This window comes from Paroedura picta, chromosome 17 (genome assembly GCF_049243985.1).
Source record: "Paroedura picta isolate Pp20150507F chromosome 17, Ppicta_v3.0, whole genome shotgun sequence".
Classification (NCBI taxonomy): Eukaryota; Metazoa; Chordata; class Lepidosauria; order Squamata; family Gekkonidae; genus Paroedura; species Paroedura picta.
In genome coordinates this window covers 11,712,460-11,736,196 of record NC_135385.1, presented here as the reverse complement: position 1 = coordinate 11,736,196, position 23,737 = coordinate 11,712,460, and the positions used below count along the sequence as shown (strand labels likewise).

General features: G+C 47.7%; 3 protein-coding genes across 4 annotated transcripts in view; 2 read left to right on the top strand and 1 right to left on the bottom strand.

Moving 5' to 3' along the window:
• The window catches only part of POLR3E (RNA polymerase III subunit E), a 30,809-nt gene extending 27,971 nt beyond the window's left edge, over positions 1-2,838 (top strand). Inside the window, exon 22 of the mRNA XM_077316362.1 lies at positions 2,403-2,838. Coding sequence (XP_077172477.1) covers positions 2,403-2,468 — 66 coding nt within the window. The 3' untranslated portion in view covers positions 2,469-2,838. The remainder of the gene's footprint in view (positions 1-2,402) is intronic.
• Positions 2,839-4,017: 1,179 nt separating this feature from the next.
• Positions 4,018-21,877, bottom strand: CDR2 (cerebellar degeneration related protein 2). Of its 2 annotated transcripts, none has more exons than XM_077317133.1 (5): positions 21,729-21,877; positions 11,817-11,929; positions 9,673-9,821; positions 8,178-8,342; positions 4,018-7,126 (listed from the first exon to the last, which is right to left on the bottom strand). In XM_077317133.1, exons 2-5 carry the CDS (start codon positions 11,853-11,855, stop codon positions 6,253-6,255), a joined length of 1,227 nt encoding a protein of 408 aa, XP_077173248.1. In that variant the 5' UTR covers positions 11,856-11,929; positions 21,729-21,877; the 3' UTR covers positions 4,018-6,252. The 2 variants fall into 2 exon arrangements, with proteins under 2 accessions (XP_077173248.1, XP_077173247.1); XM_077317132.1 differs by lacking the exon at positions 21,729-21,877 and adding an exon at positions 17,721-17,987.
• Positions 18,063-23,737, top strand: part of LOC143827525 (transmembrane protein 180-like) — an 18,463-nt gene continuing 12,788 nt past the window's right edge. The window contains exon 1 of the mRNA XM_077317131.1: positions 18,063-18,212. The gene's annotated coding sequence lies outside the window, so the exon portion shown is untranslated. The remainder of the gene's footprint in view (positions 18,213-23,737) is intronic.

Here is a 23,737-nt window from a genome sequence, read left to right as displayed (position 1 = left end):
CCCTGCTAAAAAGGCCCTGCTACTGATATTTTTGACACTGCATGGCGGGCACAGCCAATAAGGGTCAACAGCAGGAGGCAAAGCCAGCCACTAAAGCAGGGGTAAGTCAACCTGCGGCCCTCCAGATGTTCATGGACTACAATTCCCATGAGCCCCTGCCAGCGTTGCTGGCAGGGGCTCATGGGAATTGTAGTCCATGAACATCTGGAGGGCCGCAGGTTGACTACCCCTGCCCTAAAGGGCTGCTACAGCTGACTTTCTGTCTCACAGCAAAGATCCTTTTCGAAAATCTGCCCAGCCGATCAAACCTCCTCTGGCCGAGCAGAAGCCTTGTTTGGCAAACGCTTTCTGAAAACACCCGCTGGGCCCCCAAGAAAGGTGTTTGCAGGCAGGATTGTGTCCTCTGGCACCGTGTTGGGGACCGCTGCTCTAGTGCTGACGGTGGTGTGTTGAACAACGCTTCCCCAGGTGGTCCAAGCGTAGGGGAGAGCTGGAAATCCAGAGGGCTTAAAAACGGGGTGCCTGATTACTGTTTCCTCTTGTGCGCGAAGAGGGAAGGGAAAGGGGGTGAGCTGGGATGAATGGCGGAGGGGAAAGGTCATAGGAGGCCTGGAGCGTCTCCCCGGCTCAGGTTGCACAGCAGAAGACAGACCTCTGCTGCATGGAGATCCAAAACCGATAAGATTTTTCGGGGTTTAATTGCATTGCGAAGTTGCACGCGCATGTCTTGGTGTGCTCATCTAGAGATACATGATGCGATTGTCAGAGCTGTTTGCCTGGGGTGCTTCCCACGGGAGTTCCCTTCTCTGTTTTGAATCCAACGCCCTAGTTTGCAGCATAGCTTCGCCGCAGGGCCTGGGATATAACATGCGAGAAATAGGGAGTTTTCAGGCCAGTTTTGGCCAGTTGAGCAAACCTTGAGGCGTTGGGCCAAGTCCCTGATCCGTGGCGGTGCTCGGGAATTCTGCGTCGACAGTGCACGGATGGCCGATGATTTCGATGAAGAGTTGGTTTTCAGACCCCCAGTTGTCACTACCCGGAGGAGTCTCAAAACGGCTTACAATCCCCAGAACAGACGCACCTGTGGAGTAGGCGGGGCCGAGAGAGCTCTGAGAGAACTGATCCAGCAGGACTGCGACTAGCCCCGGGTCACCCAGCCGGCTGCACGCGGAGGGGCAGGGAATCAAACCCGGCTTGCCCGATTAGAGGTGCTGGTGGCCGTCACTCTGGGCATTAAAGGCCACAGCTTAGTTGCTCATAGAATCATAGAGTTGGAAGGGGCCATAGAGGCCATCTAGTCCAACCCCCTGCTCAATGCAGGATCAGCCCAGAGCATCCTAAAGCACGTTCTCCTCCCCATGAATAATTTTATAAACCTCTATTATGCCCGATCTCATCAGTTCACAGAAGTGACGACTGGAGCAGGGGGTTGGACTGAAGGGCCTGTAGGGCCCCTTCTAACTCTAGGATTCTAAAAACCTCGTTTTCTCCCCGACTGAAAGCCCCAGGGCTCTCTGGCGCTGTATGGCGCTCGACTCAGGCCCTGGAATTCGCAGCTAGCTTGGCTGGCGCAGCCCAGATGGTTGGCTGTGATTCCACAGTCTGTGTTTTATCTGTAAATCCTGTACTCAGACTGCTAATTAGTTAATTGCACCAATTAGGGGGTTTGCACTTTTGTCCCTGATGACGCTTCCAGCCAGGTAGTTAGCTGCTTTAAGGTGCCGTTTGGAGTTTTCCGTGGGAGGTGGTGGGGAACGCCAGCTGGTCTTCCCGTAGCTGCTGCCTGGAGATCCCGCTGGTGCCTCAATGCTGTAGAACAGGGGTAGTCAAACCTGTGGTCCTCCAGATGTTCATGGACTACAGGCTCATGGGAATTGTAGTCCATGGACATCTGGAGGACCAGAGGTTGACTACCCCTGCTGTTGAAGACATTGGCACAACTGGAAACCATGCAGCCTTGCTCACCTGGTTGTTGTTTTGGAAATAGCTACCTCTTGGGAGAGGGAGAAAGAAGGCCACAGGAGAACGGGGTGTCCTTGGGGTCAGATGGGTGGTTCTTAAGCTCAAGAGCAAGCAAAGCAAACTCTGTGTTTGCTACAGCCACTGAGAAAGCTGAGAGAGGCTGCAGGAAACAATTGAACCATTTTCTGATTCTTTCCTACCCGTGAGCAATTCAAGCCTCTAACCTGGGAGCATGCAAAGGTAACCAGTTTATTCCCCTTTGAAAAGAAATAATAGACATCATGCAACTGGGAATGTTAGCATCATGGTTCTTAGTGCTCACAAGGAAGGGCTCTCCACCCCTGCCTGTTTGGTCTTTCTTCCGTGACCTTAATTCTAGTGGGAAGGGCAGTATTAAGATTACCCTGCATAACCGTTTCACTTGTTTGTTTTTTTTCCAGGATTGCTGCGTAAGCCAGGGAGGGATGTGGTATCTTAAAGGAACAGTGCAACAGCAGCCCTCGTGACAAAAGGCCAGCTCTGTCCCTGGAGGAGGATTTTTTGAAAAGGAAGAAACGGACTGCAAAGACTCCTTCCTCCCAGCTTGGGGCGGAGCCTGACGGACGCACAGCCTTGTGGGTGGATGTCGGGAAGAAATTTTGGACAAAGACACCACTCCGCCCCCCTTTTCCTAGGCACAGCGTGCGAAAACGCCACCCTGCGAATAGCAAGAACAAAAATTGAACTTTTCACGCACCACTACAATAGATTAGGGACACTGAATATATTTTGCTGTTCTTTTTCGTTTGATGACAGATCTATTCCCCGACGCGACAGAAGATCATGGCCTAACGTTTTCTTTTGTAACTAATGCCAATAAATTGCAAGTTTACATTTGCAGAGCCGGAATGTATTTTGCTGTGAATTGAAGCATCCTTTGCCTATACACTTCCTGGTAAGTTAGAACTTGATTCCTCTGAGGGTGGGAAGCTTTGAGTGGTGCTTTTCACCTGATAGGATCTAGATCAGGGGTAGTCAAACTGCGGCCCTCCAGATGTCCATGGACTACAATTCCCAGGAGCCCCTGCCAGCATTCGCTGGCAGGGGCTCCTGGGAATTGTAGTCCATGGACATCTGGAGGGCCGCAGTTTGACTACCCCTGATCTAGATGAAAGCAAGGCAAAACAAGCCTGCAACCCATTCCCCTGGCAGTAAACACAACTACTTGTAAGCGCTGGAGACCTTCACAGGGGATGGAGATCCAGTTCAACTGTTAGTTTTCGATTCAGGCTTTTTTACCTGTGACAAACCAAATTATTCCACCTGCCCTTGGTTTCCCTGTCTCTCGCTGCGTGTGTTCAGTGAGTGTGGGTTAAGAATCTCCAAATCTGTTGCTTGCTGATCACCTGTGGGAATGTTGTCAAGCTTCGTAAAAAAGCCGCTAAAGAATTTTCAGGTGGTCAGAAGTCAACTGTGGGATTGACATATTTACGTCATGCCACCTCTGACTTAGAGCCAACCTCCAAGGTCCTGTTAGCAGTCACCTCCGCCATGGCTTCCTTCATCGGGGTCGATGCATCTCCTCGTAATGTGGCCAAAGAACAAGCTTCTGAGCTTAATCGTTTTATTTTATAGGGTGAAGGCCACACTCAATTTCATTAGGAACCCACTGATTATTTTGGTCTGGCAGGAGTGGCCAAACGGTGGCTCTCCAGCTGTGCTGGCAGGGGCTCATGGGAATTGTAGTCTGTGGACCTTTCAAGATCTGTCCTGGCATCCATAAAAGTCTTCTCAAAACACATCCCAAAGGACTCTGTTCTTTCTATCGGCATGTCCACTAAAGCAGGGGTAGTCAAACCTGTGGTCCTCCAGATGTCCGTGGACTACAATTCCCATGAGCCCCTGCCAGTTTGCTGGCAGGGGCTCATGGGAATTGTAGTCCACAGACATCTGGAGGACCACAGGTTGACTACCCCTGCACTAAAGGCATCTCTCAGTATAGTAGAGATTGTCCAGAATAGACAATAATGACCTTGCTTAAGTACTGCAGTCAAAAATCCAGAAGCAGGACCAAAATGCATGTAATAGCTTTTATTAGGTAAACTAAAAAGACACAGAACAGTACACAAGCTTGTGAGGTCACAACTATGCAGGCCAATAAAATGTAAGATGCGGACAGCAAATCCTTCAGGCCATTATGTACGGTCTGATCAGGCCTGCACTGTGAGGCCGTCTAAACATATCTGGTGTCCCCTGACTGTACATTTTCTGGGAAGAAGTTGATGTTGAGCACATGCGGAGAGCAACAGGAAACATAATAGTCTCTCTGCAGTGCTTGTAATGCGCATTCGAGGTGGTGCATGAGCTAACAGGCAATAAAAGCCAAAGTTTCAGAGAACACAAGACTCCACCCCAGGTCAAAGTTAGTCTAACCACGTGCTTCCTTCAGGCAATGCTTAGAAGATCAGACCTGAACACCATGGAGAGAAGAATCTGGGGTTGGCCCTTTCTTTTTTAAATGCTTCGATTCTTAAATGGTTTTTGTAAATTGCAATTTTTGTATGCCCTGTTAACGGCATACAGATCACAAACAAACCACGGTTCCTTTACATGTTGCTTATAGGATCGAAAGCTAAATTCACTTCTGGTCTCTCCTCAATCCCATCTCCTAAACTTGTGGGTCCAGATAATGCAATCAGACCCCCCTCCCTCCCCCAGTCCTCGTTGCTCTCATGCTTGTTGTGCAGAGAGACCAGAAAGTGGCAGACCTCAAGTAGTCGCCGAAGACATCAGCTTTACACAAAATATTCACAACAGCTCACAACTTCTTAAATAAGTTTAAATATGCACTTTTGTGGAATGTGTTTCCGTACGTTGAAAACTTGTCAGGACACGTAGTCCCCACTGTATATTCGGTATATAAGGCAGACAAGTGGGCCATAGCGGTGAAATCAGGGATGGCCACAAACTGTGGCTCTCCAGATGTCCATGGACTACAATTCCCATGAGCAACGGGCTCATGGGAATTGTAGTCCACGGATATCTGAAGAGCCACAATTTGTGGCCACTCCTGGACTAAATTAAAGCTGCAATACATTACTTTTCCAAGTGCTGCTGTCTGCGACCCCATTCCTTAGCCTCGCTTGTATTCTCTTCCCCTACTTTAAAGAACTCTCGGTACCACCTCGTGTCACCCCCTGCGCCCGGGAATTTAAACTGGAATTACCCAACAGGGCCAATCTTGCTCTGCCTTCTCAATCTGTACAGCTTTTCATTGTTCGGCCTTCTGACACAGTTTCCTAAACATCATACGACCCATCAAAGCTGTTCACACTGCAGACAGGACACCTGCGACACCAGAGGGAATGTCACGTCATGGACGGTTGCTGGCTTAAGCCACAGGTGGTGGCGACTGCTGTCAGGCACCCCCAGGTTGCACTAAAGCATCAGGAGACGTTATTGTCTGGGTTTAAGTTCACTGTGCGGCAACTTGAATATTTCCTACTAAAATGGATCCAAGCTTAGAAACTCCTTGCTCGACATAGTAGTTCAGGCATGCAGAGAATAAACAGATGCTGCCGGCGCACGCAGCATGAGAAAGCAAGAGCTTCCAAAATCCAGAAGCCCTTTAAAATCCTCACTCCTCCCTTGAAAGGACCCTTTCCACACTCACAAGGCTGAAAACGCTATCAAAGGACCTCCCCCTCCTCCAGCACTTTCTAAAAACCATCTCCCTTATAGGCCGGACTGGCTTTTCAGGAACAACATATTAAAAAAACAGTCAGTAATGGAGGCGTTTGGACTTACAAGCTCTCTATCATGGTCACCAGTTTCTGAGGGGGGAAAATAGCCTAGTTACAATCACAACTTCTTCAAATATGGGTAGCTTTCTGCAGAGATCGTAATTTAATTTTACAGTTACGGTGTTCGGTGGCTACGGCAGTTTCTACTCGATATTTTGGCCACAAGAATGACCTGAGAGAACAATCTAACCCAGGAATAGCGGAACACACATTTTCCTTGGTTCTCATGTTTTCAGACAGAAGTCGATCCCACGCACTAGAGAGGCTCACCCAACAGCGTAACATGAATTTGCCATTTTATCATCCTTAGTGACTCCTTCCGAGCAAGTCAGTTTTCCCTCCCGCGGAAGAAGCAAACTCTGCCTCCGCAAAACGCACATGTAAGACCCAACAAGAGAAGAAAAACCAAACAAACAGCCTACATTCATTCTAGAATGCCGACATTCAACACCACGCTTCATATTGCCCACAAGAAGCTCTTGTGAAGCTGCACGTAACACAAAGGACCCTATGGCTGAGAGGAGAGCGTGGGATACTTTGCCCTGTGCTCATCTATTTCCCGCTTGGTTTTCTTGATGCAGCTGAAGATTTCCTTAAAGAGGAGTTTGTACTCGGGCGGAGCATTACCGGTGAGGCTGGCCAGATCGGCACTGGTGCCGTCCAGTTCCCTCACGGGCGGGTCCAAGGCCACGGCGTTGCTCGGGCCGGCCTCTTTGGAATGCTGCTTCGAGGTCTGCACGGCCTTGTGCTTCACGGACTCCTCGTCCGTCAGACATTTCTTCAGGAGGTCCTCGTACTTGACTTTCAAAGCGTTGTACTGGGCGTCCACCTCGTTCAGCAGAGAGATGCCCCTTTGCTTCACGGCTTCGGCCCTCCGGATGCAGGTCTCCTCGTGGCCTCTTAGGAGGTCTCCACCCAGGGTGCTGCCCAAGAAGGTCTCACTGCTGCTTCTTTTCAGAGTCCTCTTGTCAAGCTCAGGGACGGTCAAAGACATCCCGTTGGAAGAGCACCGGCTCAGCTCCTTCTCCAGGGATTCTTTCAAGGAGACAAAGAAAGCCTCCGGGATGAGTTTCTCCACCCCACTAATGAGGGGCTTCCCACACTGAAATATCTGCCTCATTTCGGCCACTTCGATCTCAAGCTCCTCGGCCCGGCTGCGGTAGAGGTCGACGTCCGCCAGTCGCTGCTCAAGGTCACAGTTCTCCTTCAGCACGAGGCTGTACTCCTCCTCCATGGTGACCCGTTTCTCTTTCTCCACCTCGAGCTGGGCTTGCAGGAGAGTCACGGCCTTCTTCAAGTCCTGGTTCTCTTCCTCGACCGGGCTCAGCTGCGTATCGAGAGATGCAATTTTCTCGGCGAAAATGTGATCGTAAACAAAATACCTGCAAAGAGACATCCCCCCCAAAAGACACACATTAGTACAACCTCCCCCAAAGACCCACATTAGTCACATTAGGTAATATGTTCATTAATTGCTGGCAGATGGCCAAAGTCAAGGAGCTGGCTGTATTTTGACCCTATAAAGCTAATCTTATCCTCACGGCAAGTTAGCCGAACAAGAATATTGGATATTTGACCAGGTGATTTTCTTTGGGCAGATAAAACCTTGGTTTGATTAACTGATACTTCTACCGTACAGGATGTACTGCTAGCACCCGGGATTAAGACCGTTCAAGGAATGCACTACAGGAATCTAAGCAAAATTCTTCTTAAGGATGGGGGTTCTTAGCAAGAGCAATAACATTCACAGACCGCAGGGCTAGTTCTAGCACACGGGTAGAATCATTGAGCTGTAACACTCGCTGCCTTTAAGCCATGCTTGATCCCTTTGCTGGCCCAAAGGGGATAAAATATAGGCCGGCCCAGAGACCTTTGCAAAATCTGTCCATGCTTCCTGTTAACTCTTTGGCGGCATTAGATCGCCTCGTTCTGAGAGGGATCTCAAGTTGAAAAGTTTTTGTTACACCAGGTTTGTAGGTAGAGCCAGGTTAACCACAAAACCATTTCAGAACGGCTTTTATACAGTTCTTATACTGGTTGCTTTTATGTTTTTTTTTTAGCTTCTCAGCTGCCATAGATACTTTACAAAGATTAAGAAAGGGGAGACAGACAACAGCTTTGACCAAATTTGAAATTCTCTCGTAGAAGAAGAAGAGTTGGTTCTTATATGCCGCTTTTCCCTACCCGAAGGAGGCTCAAAGCAGCTTACGTTTGCCTTCCCTTTCCTCTCCCCATTCCTCGTAAATGCATGCTCCATTACCCCAACTTTAAATATCTTATTTATTTATTAAATTTAGAGCCCGCCTTCCTCGTGGACTCAAGGCGGGTCACATATAAAATATCCCCATAAAACCAAGCCCTAAAGCCAGCATTAGCCCATGTCTCAAGCCCACAACACAGAAAATGCCACCTTAATGAGAGTTCGAGTCTTACTTGCGAAGGTCATACAGTTCTTTTAAGCACGAAAAACTATGAACTGATCTCGGCTGCTCAGGTCTTTCGTGGTGGACGTGGCTCTGCCCAGAGTTCTTCAGCTCTTCCACTTGTCTCTGGAGGTCTTCGATGTGTGTTTGAAGACTCTCAATGGTCTCAGTAAGGCTAGGGGAAGAAAAGGCGGTAACCACAAAGTTATCAAGTTTGGAACATCGACAGTAGTTCGCTCACAAAGGCCCCAACATAAAATCTTTGGATTTGACTACCATTCACTGAACTTCTGGTCAGATCAGAAATGCATTGCAGTAACAGTCATGGGTAGGGATAACTTGGCCACAATGACCCACGTTCTGTTGACCTCCAGACTACTGTAATGCACTCTTCCTGAGGCTACCCTTGAAGACTGTTCAGAAGCTGGAACTGGTGCAGAATGTAGCCGTTCGACTGCTGATGGAAATCTGGCCAGACGCATGTGCACTGGGTCCCTATTTGCTGCTGAGCTCCGTTCAAGGCACTGATGTTAATAGCTAAAGCCCTAAATGGTTTTGGCCTGTTATTTGAAGGAGCACCTTCTCCCTTACAGACCTGCCCGAGCACTGAGAGCTCAAGGAGAGAGCCCTCTTGGAGTTCCACCTCTAAGGGTGGTGACATGCAGGAGGGCCTTCTCTGTGGCAGCCCCCAGGGTCTGGAACAGCCTCCTTCTGATGATTCACCAGGTACCTATATTAGATGGTTTTTGGCCCCTGGTGAAAACACACCTCTTCACCCAGGCCTTTGATATCTAGTTTCCTCTGGGTGCTGTCCTGCCAGGGTGTGAGGGAGAGTGTTTGCGATGTAGTTTAGATTACTTTTAATCTGTATTGTTGTGGCCCACCCTGGGATCTTCAGGTGAAGGTGCCAGATAGAAACTCCTAAATACTTAACACTATTTCGCTCCCTTATATATTTGGGAAACAGCCTCCTGGGAGGAGACTGTCCGGGACCTTGTCCGTTCAGATCCACCCTGATTGACCCTCCCCCTCCAGCTCCCTCCCTCCTTGCCTGCTAGAAGCCTTGTGGCTGCGGCCTCCATTCTGGCCCTGCTGGGAGGGAGCCGGGGGGGGAGTTTGAAGCCTCCTGCAGGCCGCAAAACCCTGTTGTCACCAGCAGAGGGGGGCTTTCTACTCCCTTTAGCCCGCTTTGCGAGCCAAAGGGAGCTGCAGCCACCCTCTCACGCCCTCCTGCCTGCCGCCCCTTTCAAAGCCCATTTTGAAAATGGGCTTTGATACTAGTAAATCAAAACAATTTGAGACTCATCCTCCATGTGATTCTGTGCTCAGAGCAGCGTGGAAGGGAAAATCCAGCCTATGTCTCATTCCGAGCAGAATACCAGGGACAAAGAGGTAATTGAGCAGGCCCTGAGTGGAACAACAAGGGCAGAGGGGTAAACTGAGCAAGCTCTGAGACCTAATCATTCTGCAGTAGAGGACAGCAGAGTCTTGCATGACTGTACTACCTTAAGATCCTTTGCTGTGAAGACCTACTATCCACCACTAGTTTTTGATTAGCGTCTTCTAGATCTCGCACGGTGACATCCAGCTGTTCATAGACTTTGGCATGCTGCTCGTTCATCTGGCGCAGAAGTTCCACCTGTTTTGTAAGATACTGCAAAAAGATTCTACTGTCAACACTTGTGGTACACCCATATGTCCCTTGTCTTCTCAAGCAACTCTGCTAAAACGCAGCTTCCCCCTGAGAAGGTGGTCTAAAACCAAAAATGGGACAATACAAGGACCACCTTCAGATCATTTCAGCAGGGCCACTCAGGCCTGAAGAGCAGCGTACGCCTGTGTACTACTGCTCAACGCTTACTACTACCAAGTTACATAACAGAGAGGTTAAGACTTTATTTGTGCAACAAATGCTGGGCCTTCCAAGAAGCCAAGATTGCACACGGTGCCTACCAAGCTAAACTCCCGGATCACCACCGAGATTAAAGGCTTGGCTGAAATAATAAAACTATATGGCTAAGTTCAGGTTTAGCCTGGAAATAACGCAGGTTAACAATAGCTTAGTTTTAAACCTGATGAGGCGTTCCAGTTTGTTCTAACGCACCAACTTCCTGCTAGGGACTTTAATGACTTGAGACTCTCGTAATCCATGTCCACACGCTCCAGACATACTTAAATCGGTCTGAAATGTTCAGCATAAGCCTCTTTATTCAAGGAATACAGGCTGTTTTTTAATTGGCGAGAACCGATGTGAAACAGCCTGGGATAAGGGATCTCCGGTTCAAAAATACTTTCCAGCTAATTTTAAGGTGATTTGCCAAGAAGCACCTTAAGGGTGACAATCTGGGGTGTCTGTTTCAATTCCCTATTATACAACCTCATGTTTCTAGGATTACCGGTTTCCAGTTGGGGCCAGGGATCTCCCAGTTTGGCACCTTCCCACCCCCACACCCCCTTCGGGGATTTAAGAAATCGCTCCTCCCAAAACAGGCAAGAAACTCGGGGAACAGTGTCATTTCTATGTCTCCCGGAAATATTATACTGATGATGTTGGTGACATAAAGGGAGGACCTCTGGCTTTTGGGCAAAATTCTATGATAAGCTAATTCTAGAGTTCTGCCCCCAAACCAGTGTGTCTCCCCCCCCCACACACACACACACGTCACTTCCAAGTGACATAGAAACATGTTTTTCAGGCTTCTTCCCTCCCGGCTCCTGGTAATTCCCCCCATCAGCTGGTCCAATGGACTTTGTAACCCAAAATATTGCAGTCCTTTCCCTGTAGTTCACACCTTAAAGTTAAATTCCTTTCCACTCCACCTCCCCCCTCTTTGGAAGTGCAGGTACTCAGACAGGGTGCACTCCAGTAATCTTCCTCTCAATAATTACTACTAGTACTAGTGATCTGTAGTAAAGAGGTTGCCCTTATCATCCATTCCTGAAGTTCGTTACAGTGACAAATTAGTTCTCTTTGAGTCTGATAGCTTGATTTAAAGCGTGGCTGCTCTCCTATGTAGCCTGCTCACTACGTAACCAAATAGTCTGTGCTTCAGAATTCTCCACACCCTTGCTTCTGTGTGCCGAAGGTATAACAGTTTATAACCTAACCTCATCATGTCGCTGACCACCTTTGCCCGCCAAGAATCAATTAGGAAGCTATTAACCCCAGGCTGTACACAATTCAGGGTCACGTTTCTCACAGCAGCCAGAATCTCGGGCTAATCTGTAGCCGATTAACTTGGCCTTCAATCAAAGAGACAGGACTTCACCGCGGATTCTCAAGCACAAATATTGCTCCACATATTTTGTAATGAAGAAATTTCAAAAACCAAGCAGAAGGGGGGGGGGGGACAAAATAAACATAGTGCGTAGTATTACTGTCCGGAGAATCTGCCCACCAACCAATCCCCCGAAGCACTGACTAGCCCTGCTTGTAAAATGTTAAACTAGAAGAGGTGGTAGCTCTTCCACATGCAGCCAGCTACGTGACCTTGGACTACTCATTCTACTTCATTTTAGATTGCTGTGATCCTATGGCTTTGTTCGTCAGGTGTCTCCCTCTTGTCACTCGCCTTGAACCTCATTGAGAAAGGCAGACGGCAAAAAAAAAAAAATTGTTTGTTATCCATCCTCCCTTTCCTGAATTTACCTCTATCTCTTGTAGCTGCTCCTGGTTGGTTGCATACATCTGCTGCAGTGACGTCTCCAGCTCTGTGTTCCGATCCAGCAGAGTCTTCCCGAGTTCGGCAGCAAGATAGAGATCTAAAAAATAATTATGTGCAGGTTATTGTTAAGATGATCTCAAATAATGACTGCACAAGTAGAACATGCTTTGTTTGATGAACTGACAAACACATTTGTTTTATCCTTCTTACGAGACGTGCTTTACTTTTACTCAAACAAGTTCTCGCTTTACACCACTGTGGGATTTTTTTAAAGAAGTGAACAGTTTGCAAAGCTCTTCCAAGATGTCCTTATTTCTAGTCCCACCCTTTGAAAAACAGGTTGAACCAAGTACTCGTTCTGCACGCTTCCAAGATTATTTGCCCAATGCAAAGCTCTGCAGATATTGAACAAGCACAATTTTAGCCAGGGTTTCAGAGCTCTGTTTTGCCCACTATCAGACATTTGGTATATACTGTCACACTTTGGTTTGGCACTGAAAGGTACAAGGCATTTTAGTAGCACCTGTAGACATTACACATATGGAAGTTTCCCCAGGCAGACCTGAGGTTCAAATATGCCCACACCCACACCATGGACAGCTATGACAAGATTCGCTGTAGCCTATGTCTCCTCAGTTCCTAAAGTTAAATGGGTGTATTACTAAAGTGTGACATTACAAGGAGGAGAAGAAGAGTTGGTTCTTTTCTCTACCCAAAGGAGCCTCAAAGCGGCTTCCATTTGCCTTCCCTTTCCTCTTCCCACAACAGACACCCTGTGAGGGAGGGGAGGCTGAGAGAGCCCTGAGATTACTGAAGAAGAAGAAGAGTTGGTTCTTATATGCCGCTTTTCTCTACCTGAAGGAGGCTCAAAGTGGCTTCCATTCGCCTTCCCTTTCCTCTCCCCACAACAGACACCCTGTGAGGTGGGTGAGGCTGAGAGAGCCCTGAAATTACTGAAGAAGAAGAAGAGTTGGTTCTTATATGCCGCTTTTCTCTGATATTCCTGCTTCGTAATATCAGAGCCCTGATATTACTGCTTGGGCAGAAAATCATTAGCTTCATCAAGCCCAAGGTCATCCAGCTGGCTGCATGTGGGGGAGTGCAGAATCAAACCTGGCTCTCCAGATTAGAAGTCCACGCTCCTAACCACAACACCAAGACGGCTCATCAAGACCCTGATACAACCATTCAATGGGAGACTGGTTTAGATGACAAGCTATGCATCAGCTGGACAAATCTCCAACTCGGTCTGATAACAGCACTATTAAAATAGATTCAGGTGGGCAGCCGTGGTGACCTGAAGCCGAGAACAAAGCCTGTGTGTGCATGCACACTAAAGCTTAAACTCAGAATAACACTTTGCCGGTCTTAAACTTTGGACTCAAACTTTGCACTATTAAAAGGCATCCACATCCAAATGCTTATTGCGTGCAAATTTGTTTCGCCCCATTTTAGCTTGAGAGGTAGTCTTGATTTCAATAAAAAAGCAAAGAGCTCTGGGTCCCAAGTTACTGCGTTCTACCTAATTAATATTATGATTAGATTTATTACCTGCTACTATCGGTAGTAGTATCATTCATTTGTATATAGCCTTTGGCCATTACGAAATATGCGTTTCGCCTGTTTATAAACCTGCCTTCCTCCCACGGAGGTTTCTGCTTCTGAGTCCAAATTGGGTGCACAACCCATTCTTTATAGGTTTCACAATTACCAGCTTTTTCCTGAAAATGCTACAATGCCTTCACAGCAGCTCATCATCATCATCATCATGTGTGTGTGCGTGTGTGGGGGGGGGGTGGTGAAAATAGCTCACTTCCCTATAATACTAACTGGTTTCATGTTTCAACTGTGGTCAGCTGTGGTTACAGATTGTTATTTCAGAAGGCGCATTATTGCGCCAATGCACACTAAAATATATATATATGCACTTGGTCCTGTGTTTGAACCCAACGAGGCCAGTGTGCTAGTGTTTCCCATGGGAAACATCAGGGCAGGAAGACTAATGTTTCCTTCTGAAATCTAATTCCACTAGAAACCTTTCACAACGGAAGATACTCCACCTGGAGTTTTATTTGCCTGCTTATTCCATATCACTGAAATTGCGCAATAGCCTTGAGCCAATTAGGAAAAGTGACTCTGCCTCTCATGTTATAATCGTGGCCTCTGGAGCTTCCAAGCCAAAGTAAAGCTACCTGAGCAGCAATTAAGTAATGAGTAAGTTGCACCAACACTGCTGCAGGAACAGGGAAAGTCAGACACTAGCTCACACCTGCTGTCTGGACCCACCTTTTAATAGCAGGCTTCCTAAGTAGCTTGATGACATTCACCTACAGCTCCTCAGCATAATTGTTCTTAAACTGGTTGGCCGACAACTGAAATGGTAAACTAGAGTAAGGTCATCCTCAATAGCAGTCAAGTCCAGGCAATGACAGAGGGGTGCTTCAACTATCTGACCCTAATAGGTGGAACGTGAAGGGACAAGATTTCAGCTAGAGAGGCTTGTGGGAATATAAGCCTACATTCAAGTACAGGATATTCAAAGTCTTCTTTGTGTGGTTTTTATATATTCTACATAAATGCCAAGATACCTGATTATCTCTTTCTCAAATGGTATGACCGCCTTACACTGGTTGGCGGACAACTGAAATGGTAAACTAGAGTAAGGTCATCCTCAACAGCAGTCAAGTCTAGGCAATGACAGAGGGGTGCTTCAACTATCTGACCCTACTAGGTGGAACGGGAAGGGACAAGCTTTCAGCTAGAAAGGCTTGTGGGAAAATATGCCTACATTCAAGTGCAGGATATTCAAAGTCTTCTTCTTAGTGTGGTTTTTATATATTCTACATAAATGCCACCTGATTATCTCTTTCTCGAATGGTATGACCACCTTACACTTAATGTTCTAAGACAGAAAGATATTCAGGGGAAAACAATCTCTCTGGAAAAAACAGCCGCCTAATTCAACTTATTTTCTCCTTTTAACCACTGAGCTTCCCAACCCACATTGAGAAAGTATTTCTGGGAATCAAAATTCACCTGTAAAGTCACCTTTCTTCCCACCCACCTGCCTTCAATTAGTGCAGAAACTCTTCCCACTTTATCACCTGAGCTGGAAACCGCCTCAACAAATTAGTTAATTCTGAATTTTAAAACCTACAACAACTTAAAGAGTTTTAACTTGTCTATTTATATTATCATGCGTTTTTAATTATATGTAAAGTGCCCTGAGCCCTTGGGAAGAGCAGCATATAAATACAAGAATAAGTAAGTCATAACAACATCAAAAGGGGGTGAAGGAAACCGACCCTGTTCAGTAAAGTTGTTTAGAACAATTAAACGCAATACTGTTCTTCCTCTGCTAACCCCAACTTAACATGGATATCATACTTGGCACTAAAGCCTCTAAACCAGGGGTAGTCAAACTGCGGCCCTCCAGATGTCCATGGACTACAATTCCCAGAAGCCCCTGCCAGCAAATGCTGGCAGGGGCTCGTGGGAATTGTAGTCCATGGACATCTGGAGGGCCGCAGTTTGACTACCCCTGCTCTAAACAGACCAAAGCAAAGATACTGGCAGTCTTCAAGCAAAGGTTGGATACACACTTTTCTTGGTTGCTTTAGGATGCTCTGGGCTGATCCTGCGTTGAGCAGGGGGTTGGACTAGATGGCCTCTATGGCCCCTTCCAATTCTATGGTTCTGTGATACACATTTTTATTCTCTATTTAGAGGAATGAAAGTACCGAGCAACATTTGGATTCAACGTGTCTCCATAATTCTTTCAAAGGGCTTCAGTTTAATCACTGAATAGATTTGTTGTGAATTGTATCTCTCCAGCTTTTAATTTCCCATTTATCTGGGAGGCAGCCATTAAGCATAATTGGATGCTATAAAATTAGATCTTCAGTACACCCAGGAGGGACAAAGTTCAAGCCAACATTCATTAACCGGGCTTCAGATGCAAACAGCATAATAGACTGCTCTGTTTTGACTGTACGAGTACATCTCGGATATGCGCTATTTCTAAGCTTCCAGTTACAAGTAGCCAACAAACAGGGAGAACTCAAGGCAACTCCAAGCCTCTGTTTGAGGAATGGGCACTATTTTAAGCACAGGTGCGCACACAGCAAGGAAAAATTCTTACTGCCGTATGTTAAGGCAGCACAACTTAAAGAGCTGGTACAAGGGATTCTCTAATTGATTTAGGATAGGGCCACACCTGGATGGCCGTGGAGGTGTTAGGCAAAGTATAATGCTCCAAATCCTGTACACTGCCAAGCAATGTTGCACTTTAATGCTCCGTGTGCCACAGAAAAGACTTTCTGTTCTGTTTCCGAGCCTCCGCAACTCTCCCACACGCTCCATACATCTCCCAGGCCTCTGTGGCTGTTCTTTTGTACATGGCCGTGCATTTAAGCAGCACTCAGTATGGTTCAGACAGATTCACACCATATTTATAGATTGAATTTCTTTATATATTTTTTAAAAAACTGGAGACCTTTGGAAAGCGCATGGCCCCAGCTTACATTGCAACAAGAGGGTTTTAATTCAATCAGAAAGTAATGTCATTGAAGTATGAATTTCTGCTTCTTGCAAATGAAACCTAAAGGGGGGAGGGGGGTAGGCAATGCCCGCTGAGATCTAGCTGATCTAGAAGGGGCAATGCAGAAGGGAATTTTACGCAGATGAGCAAATCCATAGCCCCAGACCATTCACTTGCAGGCTTTTCCCTTCCCGCTTTCGTAAGCAGTCTCCCCTCAAACCTTCCAACTGCTCCATCACAAAGACTTTAATATACACGAATAATACCTTCAAGAGCACCAATTCCAACCCCATTCACCTGCGGGGTGGGGAGGAAAGAGATTGCTAAACCTCCAAACCACTTGGCCGATGGAAGTTTCTCAAGCGGGTTCCAGGGTCGAACTCGGATCCCCACCTGACCTACCTCGCAGGGCTGTTGTCGCCAGGATAAAACAAAGGAAGGGGGAAAGGATGCCGTAAAGCACTTAGGGAAGAAAACAAGCAAGGCAAAATAAAAGGGAGGTGATAACTCGCAACATTTCTCTCCCAGCCAAATTTTTTAAGGCTCCGGAGCACCCACAGCGAGGAGAGGAAAAATTTCCCGACCCCAAACCTCCAAGTCCTTCTTAGGACATTCCTCGGCTCTGAACGGTGAAGCAGAACAAGGTCAAAGAGGGGAGGGTTCAGCATTCACCTCCTCTTCCTCAGCCCACTCTTATTATGCTCAGAGGCACCCTTGTATGTGGGGGGGAAGCCCAGCCACAATTTTTTTATAAGAAGGGGCCTTACCCCCCATTCCAGACCCTTCCTAATTCCTTCTTCCGCACACCTTCAGACTCTTTTCCTATCCACTTCCTACCCCGTGCCATAGTTTCCTTGAGGCCGACTGACCCAAAATCAGCCGCCATGACGGAAGCCTCCGACCCACTCAATGCGGTGTCAACGGCGCCGTTCAAACACTGTCCTGGGTGGACCTGTTAAGCTAGGACTGTTATACTTGTCACACAATGTCCCCTGCAATCACCCCGCAGCGTTCCATGCAAACTGCCCAGCGCTGTGTGGAAAAGCGGTATACAAATCTAAATAAACAAATAACAAATAAATAATAAGCCTTTGGTGGATGCGATGGGATTTCTTTCCAAAACAGGGCCGAACCCCCCCCCCCAAATCCCTTGTGCCTTTGGGAGGGGGGGGGAGATATATTATGCATTTCTGTTCGCTTTGTTATTTATACACCGTTCAGGCGGTTTTTGCGAACGTTCCTTCCGCGTTCCGTTTTTTTCCCCGCCCTCCCAACGGGACGGTTCCGTTTTCCCCCGCCCTCCCAACGGAACGGCCCCTCCCCGCATTGTGCCCTCGGGGGCGCGCACCTTGCTGCAGGTCCTGCTGGTCGTACCAAGGCTCGTCCTCGCGGATCTCGAACTCCTCCACGAGGCTGTCGGTCAGCATCGCGCCCCCGCCCGGGCCCCCCCCGGCCTCGCCGCCCCCCTCCAGGACGGGACCAACCGTCGCCCGCCTCGCCTCGCGCCTTTAAACGGCCCTCGCGCGAGCGCGCCCGAGCGCGTCCGGACTCTGCCGAAGGCGCCGCCAACGGCCGCCGCCCCGCGCGCCCCGGCCCGGCATGGCCAACGGAAGCCAACCGCCGCCGCCGCCGCAACGTGGCGATTTAAAACGGCCGGAGCCCACCTTGACAGGAGCCAATGGCAGGCCGCGCCCGCCGGCCGCCGGGAGCCAATGGGCGCGTGGGACGGCCGGGCGTCGGCCAATGGGAGCGGGAGCGGGGAGGCGGGGCTCGGCAGGGGCCCGCCCTCCGAAGCGCCTACGACTGAAGCGGCCCGGGGAGTGGATTTTTGTTGAGGGCTGTAAGTGGACGGCGGGCGAGGCGCGCGCGGTTGCTAGGGCTGCCGCCGGGCGGTTGCTAGGGAGGGGGCCGGGGGTGGCGCGCGCGCTGGCAAAGGGCGCCTGGGAGGTGCAGTGGGGGGCTGCGATCCTGCGGCACTTTTGCACCGGTGCAGACGCGGGGCTGAGCTGCAGGGGGCCTCGGGGGGATTGCAGGGCACGGAGGCCCCCAAAAAGCCCACCTTGCCGTGCTGTTTGTAGCCGGCCGCTCACCCTGCGGTGCAGCACAGCATGTCTTCCTGGTCCTCCCTCCGCCCATTTTGCCCTCCCAGCCAACACCTGGCCAGGCAGGTGAGCAGGCCTCGCCCAAGGCCATGCACTGAGCCTCCGTGGGGATGCAGACCTGGCTCCCCTCAGGCCCTAATCCAGGATTTCTCAAGAAGGGGTTCCCGAATAAGTGGGAGTTGATTAATTGTAATGTTTTTTTTTTATATTATTGGGTGATATGAGGTAGAAGAAGAGTTGGTTCTTATAGGCCGCTTTTCCCTACCCGAAGGAGTCTCAAAGCGGCTTCCAGTCGCCTTCCCTTTCCTCTCCCCACAACAGACACCCTGTGGGGTGGGTGAGGCTGAGAGAGCCCTGAGATTACTGAAGAAGAAGTGTTAGTACTTATATGCCGCTTTTCTCTACCCGAAGGAGTCTCAAAGCAGCTTACATTTGCCTTCCCTTCCTCTCCCCACAACAGACACCCTGTGAGGAAGGGGAGGCTGAGAGAGCCCTGAGATTACTGAAGAAGAAGTGTTAGTACTTATATGCCGCTTTTCTCTACCCGAAGGAGTCTCAAAGCAGCTTCCAATTGCCTTCCCTTTCCTCTCCCCTCAACAGATACCATGTGAGGGAGGAGAGGTTGAGAAAGCTCTGATATTACTGAAGAAAAGTTGGTTCTTATATGCCGCTTTTCTCTACCCGAAGGAGTGGGGAGCATGTGGGGGAGCACGGAATCAAACTCAGCTCGCCAGATTGGAAGTCCGCACTCTAACCACTACACCAAAGAGGCTCTGGTCATGTTGACCTACCCAACCACTCCCACAATGGCCAATAATGGGCATGGAAGCGGATGGGCCCCAGGTGGGCATGCACACAGCTATGCTTCCGAACCATGTTCTGCACGATTGCACCTCTTCTGTGCTTTCTTGAAGCCTGAAGACTGTTTCAGGGGTTTTGCAAAAGTTGAGAAAGGCTGTCCTAATCTGAAACTCGGACCACTAAGCCACTTTGTGTATTTCACCTCAGCCTAAATATATTTGAGAGGGGAAGCATGTGAGCGATCATTTGGTCACGTGTCTAGGAGGTATTAAGCTAGTTATCAAATACCTCTCGGCTAGGGAAACCAGACCTGTTCCTTTTCTGCTCAATATTTTATAGTGCCCTCCTTAGTAGAGCTATACTCGTCCAAGCACGTTGACTTGAATGGCCTTAAAAGGGTGTAACAATGTTTAGAGTTACACATGCTAGTCACATAGCGCACTCTCACCTTTATATAACCTTTGCAGTCTTCTTTCTCTCCCATGGAAATGGCACCTTAATAAAACTATAGAATGTGTATTGTGATAAGATAATTTCAACGAATGCATTTGCGCCAGTACAGAGTTAACAGATTGTGAAATAAATCCTATGCCAGCCTTTTTCAACCTTTTGACGGTGGAGGAATCCCTGCAATATTTTTGAAGCTTCAAGGATCCCTGGAAGTGAGCATGAAAGTAAAATGCAGGAGCCATCCAATTAATTGATCGATCATTTACTGTTTCCATTGTGGAGTCCTAGGCCTGTAGAGCAACAAGGAAAGTGGGCTGATGTCAGCGGCCATTCGAACTTTTGGGAAAGGCCACGGAACCCTGGCAGAGATCTTGCCTGACCCCAGGTTCCCTGGTTGAGAATCCCTGTTCTATATATTTGAGACTTTCCTAGAAATGAGTATATTTGGCATTTAGTTTCACAACTTAGGGGTTTTTACTGTCTTTATGTGAGGAAGCTGTCTGTCAGCTGCCTGGTGGCGGAGTCAAGGCAGATTTTTAAAAGAAATAATGACCCTCAAATGAAAATCAAATAGGAAATTATCAGTTAAAACTGCCACGACAAAACTAGCAACCCCCTCCTTACAATAATAGAAGCGTTTCCCCAAACCCATCAGTTACCATCATAAGAACACGGCAGCAAATATAACGCACTCTTCAAGTTGGTCATAAAAAGTGCCCTTGTCTACTGGCAGGAAATAAGCTGTGAAATATTAAAACGGGTGGGATGAAGTTTCGGGTGGGATGAAGCCGGAACGAGTATGAGGAGGAACAGGAAATTAAATGCTAACAAGTGAGGATGGGCACAAACTGTGACAAGCGAAAATCCGCGGTGAATTTGGCCATTCAAGGCTTGTGAGCCAAGGTTTTGGGGAGGAACCTTCACCAAACATTTCCCCAGATCTTTCTCCAGTTCAATTAAGGGTTCGGTCCACCTGTCAGCTGTTAAACTATGCATTTCACAAACCCCGGGGAAGCTAAAGAGATAAGCTAAAATGGCTACCAGCCATTGCAGCTTACAAGCAGAGGAGCAGAGGATGTCAGGTTGAAATGGCTGCCAGCCATTTCACCAATCTGTTTCCATTCCCTCTGCTTCAAAGTGTCACGGAGCGAAACAGCTCAGTGGGTCTGCCCATTATAGCCGTAAGGTTTCAACCATCCATTTCACTCCCCCACCTCTCCGCTTCGAACTGGGGGGAAACAAAAGAGAAGCAATAAGGACAGCCTGCAATGTCTAGGGTCCCATTTAACCTGCCCCATTCTCTCCCTACCTCCAAAGGTGGCCAAGGACTTTGATGGATGGATTGCAGACATTGCAGGCAGACAGGCAGTGTCTGAGACCCCTTTAAACTCTTCTGTTTCCCCTCCCTCCTGGGGAAGGTAACAAAGGAGGTGAGTGATGGATGGATGGATCACAAAAGATTGCAGACTGACAGAGCTAACACCCACCCGTGCCCATTCAGCCTGCAGTATCAGGGACTATTTAAATCCCATTTTCACCCCCTCCAGAAGGGAATGAAGGAGTTTAATGGGTGGATTGTGGATGCACCTATGTCCTTTAAGGAGGCAATCTCTGCGATTCATCTGTTAAAGTCCTCTGTTACCTTCCCAGGGAGAGGGGAAACATGAATTTAAATGGATCTCAAGCATTATAAATTTGAAATGTGCATCCTGTTTGCAGGTCTGTTACTCACCCCCCCCCCCAAAGTCCATTCCTCACAAATCTTGGTGGGTACATCTTAGAGCATCCCAGGGAGGTGCGCCACAGATCTGAAGCCTGTAGCTTACCCAGGGTCTGTTCTGTCTGCTCCTGAACCCACACCTGAAATCTCAAAAAACCTTCCTGGGGGACCCTGTTGGGCACCTGTAATGCACAAGTCCAGTCCCCACAAAGCTTAGTGAGCTTGTCAGGGGCACCCCATGGAGATGCCCTGTGATTTTGGAGTCCTGGGGGGGGGCACTCACCCTGAATTTTCAAACAGATTCCATTTGGTATGCCCAAAATTTCAGGATTCAGATTCCAGGCTGTGACGTGTGCCGGCCGAACTCAGACTGGTTTCCACTTGTTATTAACAAGCAATGCCTCCAATAAAAGGGGGTTCTGGTCCACAAAAGCCATCTTAACCTAGTTGGTCTGTAAGGTGCCAACAGGTCTCTTCCACACAGTTGAAGTTTTTCAGGACAAGTTCCCCAAGACAAGTTCAACAGAGGCTGCCAAATTACATGAAGTCCCGTGGGCTTTTAGATCCGGTTTAGCAAGTGGATTCCCAATTAAGTTTGGCCAGAACGCGGAGGAAGAGAGGACCTTTTGTGCCTATTACCAGTTGTACCTATTAGCAGTTTGTGCCAGGAGCTTTATCATCCCTGAAGGATAAACTGTACCTTCCTCAGTTCCTTTCCCCTGGCATGCATGTGTTAAAAATACAGACTCCCGAATCAGGAGGAAAGTTTCTGACTCTGTTGAGTGGGAGCTGGTCTTTGATCCCGGCCCTCGGAGATTGCTTTACAACTTCCCTTCCCTGATTGATTCCTGTACTTGAAGGCATCAGGAGGTAGATAGGGCAAGAGAAATGCAGATCTAGGGCCCAAGAAAGTTTAACAAGCTGTGTAGTACGCCATGTTTCCCACCTGACTGTAACTCTTGTGATCTTGATTGTAACTCTTAATGAGGCAGGAATACTGAAGGCTAGGTGAAAATAATTGTGTATATACAGATTTTGCCGTTGTCATTACCTTTCCTTTGACATTTTAAGCTCCTTGGATGCAGTGATTTTGAGCAGTGGATAAGGAGCCTTTTTTTTCTTTAAGGAAAACATGGTGGAGAAATCCCTGACCACACCATAGCCTTTGGATCTCTATCTACTAATTTTTAAAATTTTAACCAAATTACCTCTACTGTGTTAAAAGATAATAATTTGGTTAAAAGAAGAAGAAAGGTTGGTTCTTATATGCCGCTTTTCTCTACCCAAAGGAGGCTCAAAGCGGCTTACAGTCGCCTTCCCTTTCCTCTCCCCACAACAGACACCCTGTGGGGTGGGTGAGGCTGAGAGAGCCCTGATATCACTGCCTGGTCAGAACAGCTTTATCAGTGCTGTGACTAGCCCAAGGTCACCCAGCTGGCTGCATGTGGGGGAGTGCAGGATCAAAGCCGGCATTAGAAGTCTGCACTCCTAGCCACTACACCAAACTGGCTGTCAATATAAGCGCATTCCAATAGCATGTGGGACGGGGGGGGATGAGCTTTTTTTCAAATCACACTGGCAAAGCCTATCCGAATAAGGTAAATCACAATATCTCCCATGTAGGAGCAGCATGAATGCTCTACAATAAGGAGGAACTGTTAGGTGTTTGGGATGGGATGGGATGGCTGGAGATGGAAAGATGACAAAAACCTGGGTGGTGCATACTCTTCAAAATCATATATAACTGAGCTGAAGTAATCTAGATCCCTTATGCAATTCTTGATTCTCAAGCAGGTGATGGTGAAATGAATTATTCCAATGATCAACACAATTTCAGAACAGATTCCTAGGTATAGTCCATTTTCAGTATCTTCATCAGTGATATTCGAATTATAAATATATAATATATATCCCCATGCTACATGTTAATCCAATATAATGATCAAAATTGCAAAAAATAAAAATGGAAATACCTCAATATTGGTAATAACTCAATATTTTCTAATTGTAGTCTCATGGGTGATGAAATTATAGAAAATAACCTACAAAGATAAACCATGCATAGTATGAATCCTTATAAAATACCACTAAAGGTTAATTCTGTTTGGCAGGGTTCTTTCCATTGCCAAATCAGCCAAATCAAGCTGGAATCGGTTTGGGTGTCAATTTTGGCTGATTTAAACAGATGGGATTTTTGATTCAACTTGGATACAGTTGAAATGTACCCGAATAGGTATTGCTTCAGGTACTATTTAGCTTATCCAAACTGATGCCTATCCTTAGATAGTTTCT

Bases quoted from the DNA above. Each gene is read 5' to 3' on its own strand.
- CDR2 (XM_077317132.1), bottom strand. From the start codon at position 17,799: ATGCTGACCGACAGCCTCGTGGAGGAGTTCGAGATCCGCGAGGACGAG. The intron at 11,930-17,720 runs GTGCGCGCCCCC...ATTATTTTTTAG, and splicing joins CCAGCAGGACCTGCAGCAAG to ATCTCTATCTTGCTGCCGAA. The intron at 7,127-8,177 runs GTAAGACTCGAA...GTCTCTTTGCAG, and splicing joins GAACTGTATGACCTTCGCAA to GTATTTTGTTTACGATCACA.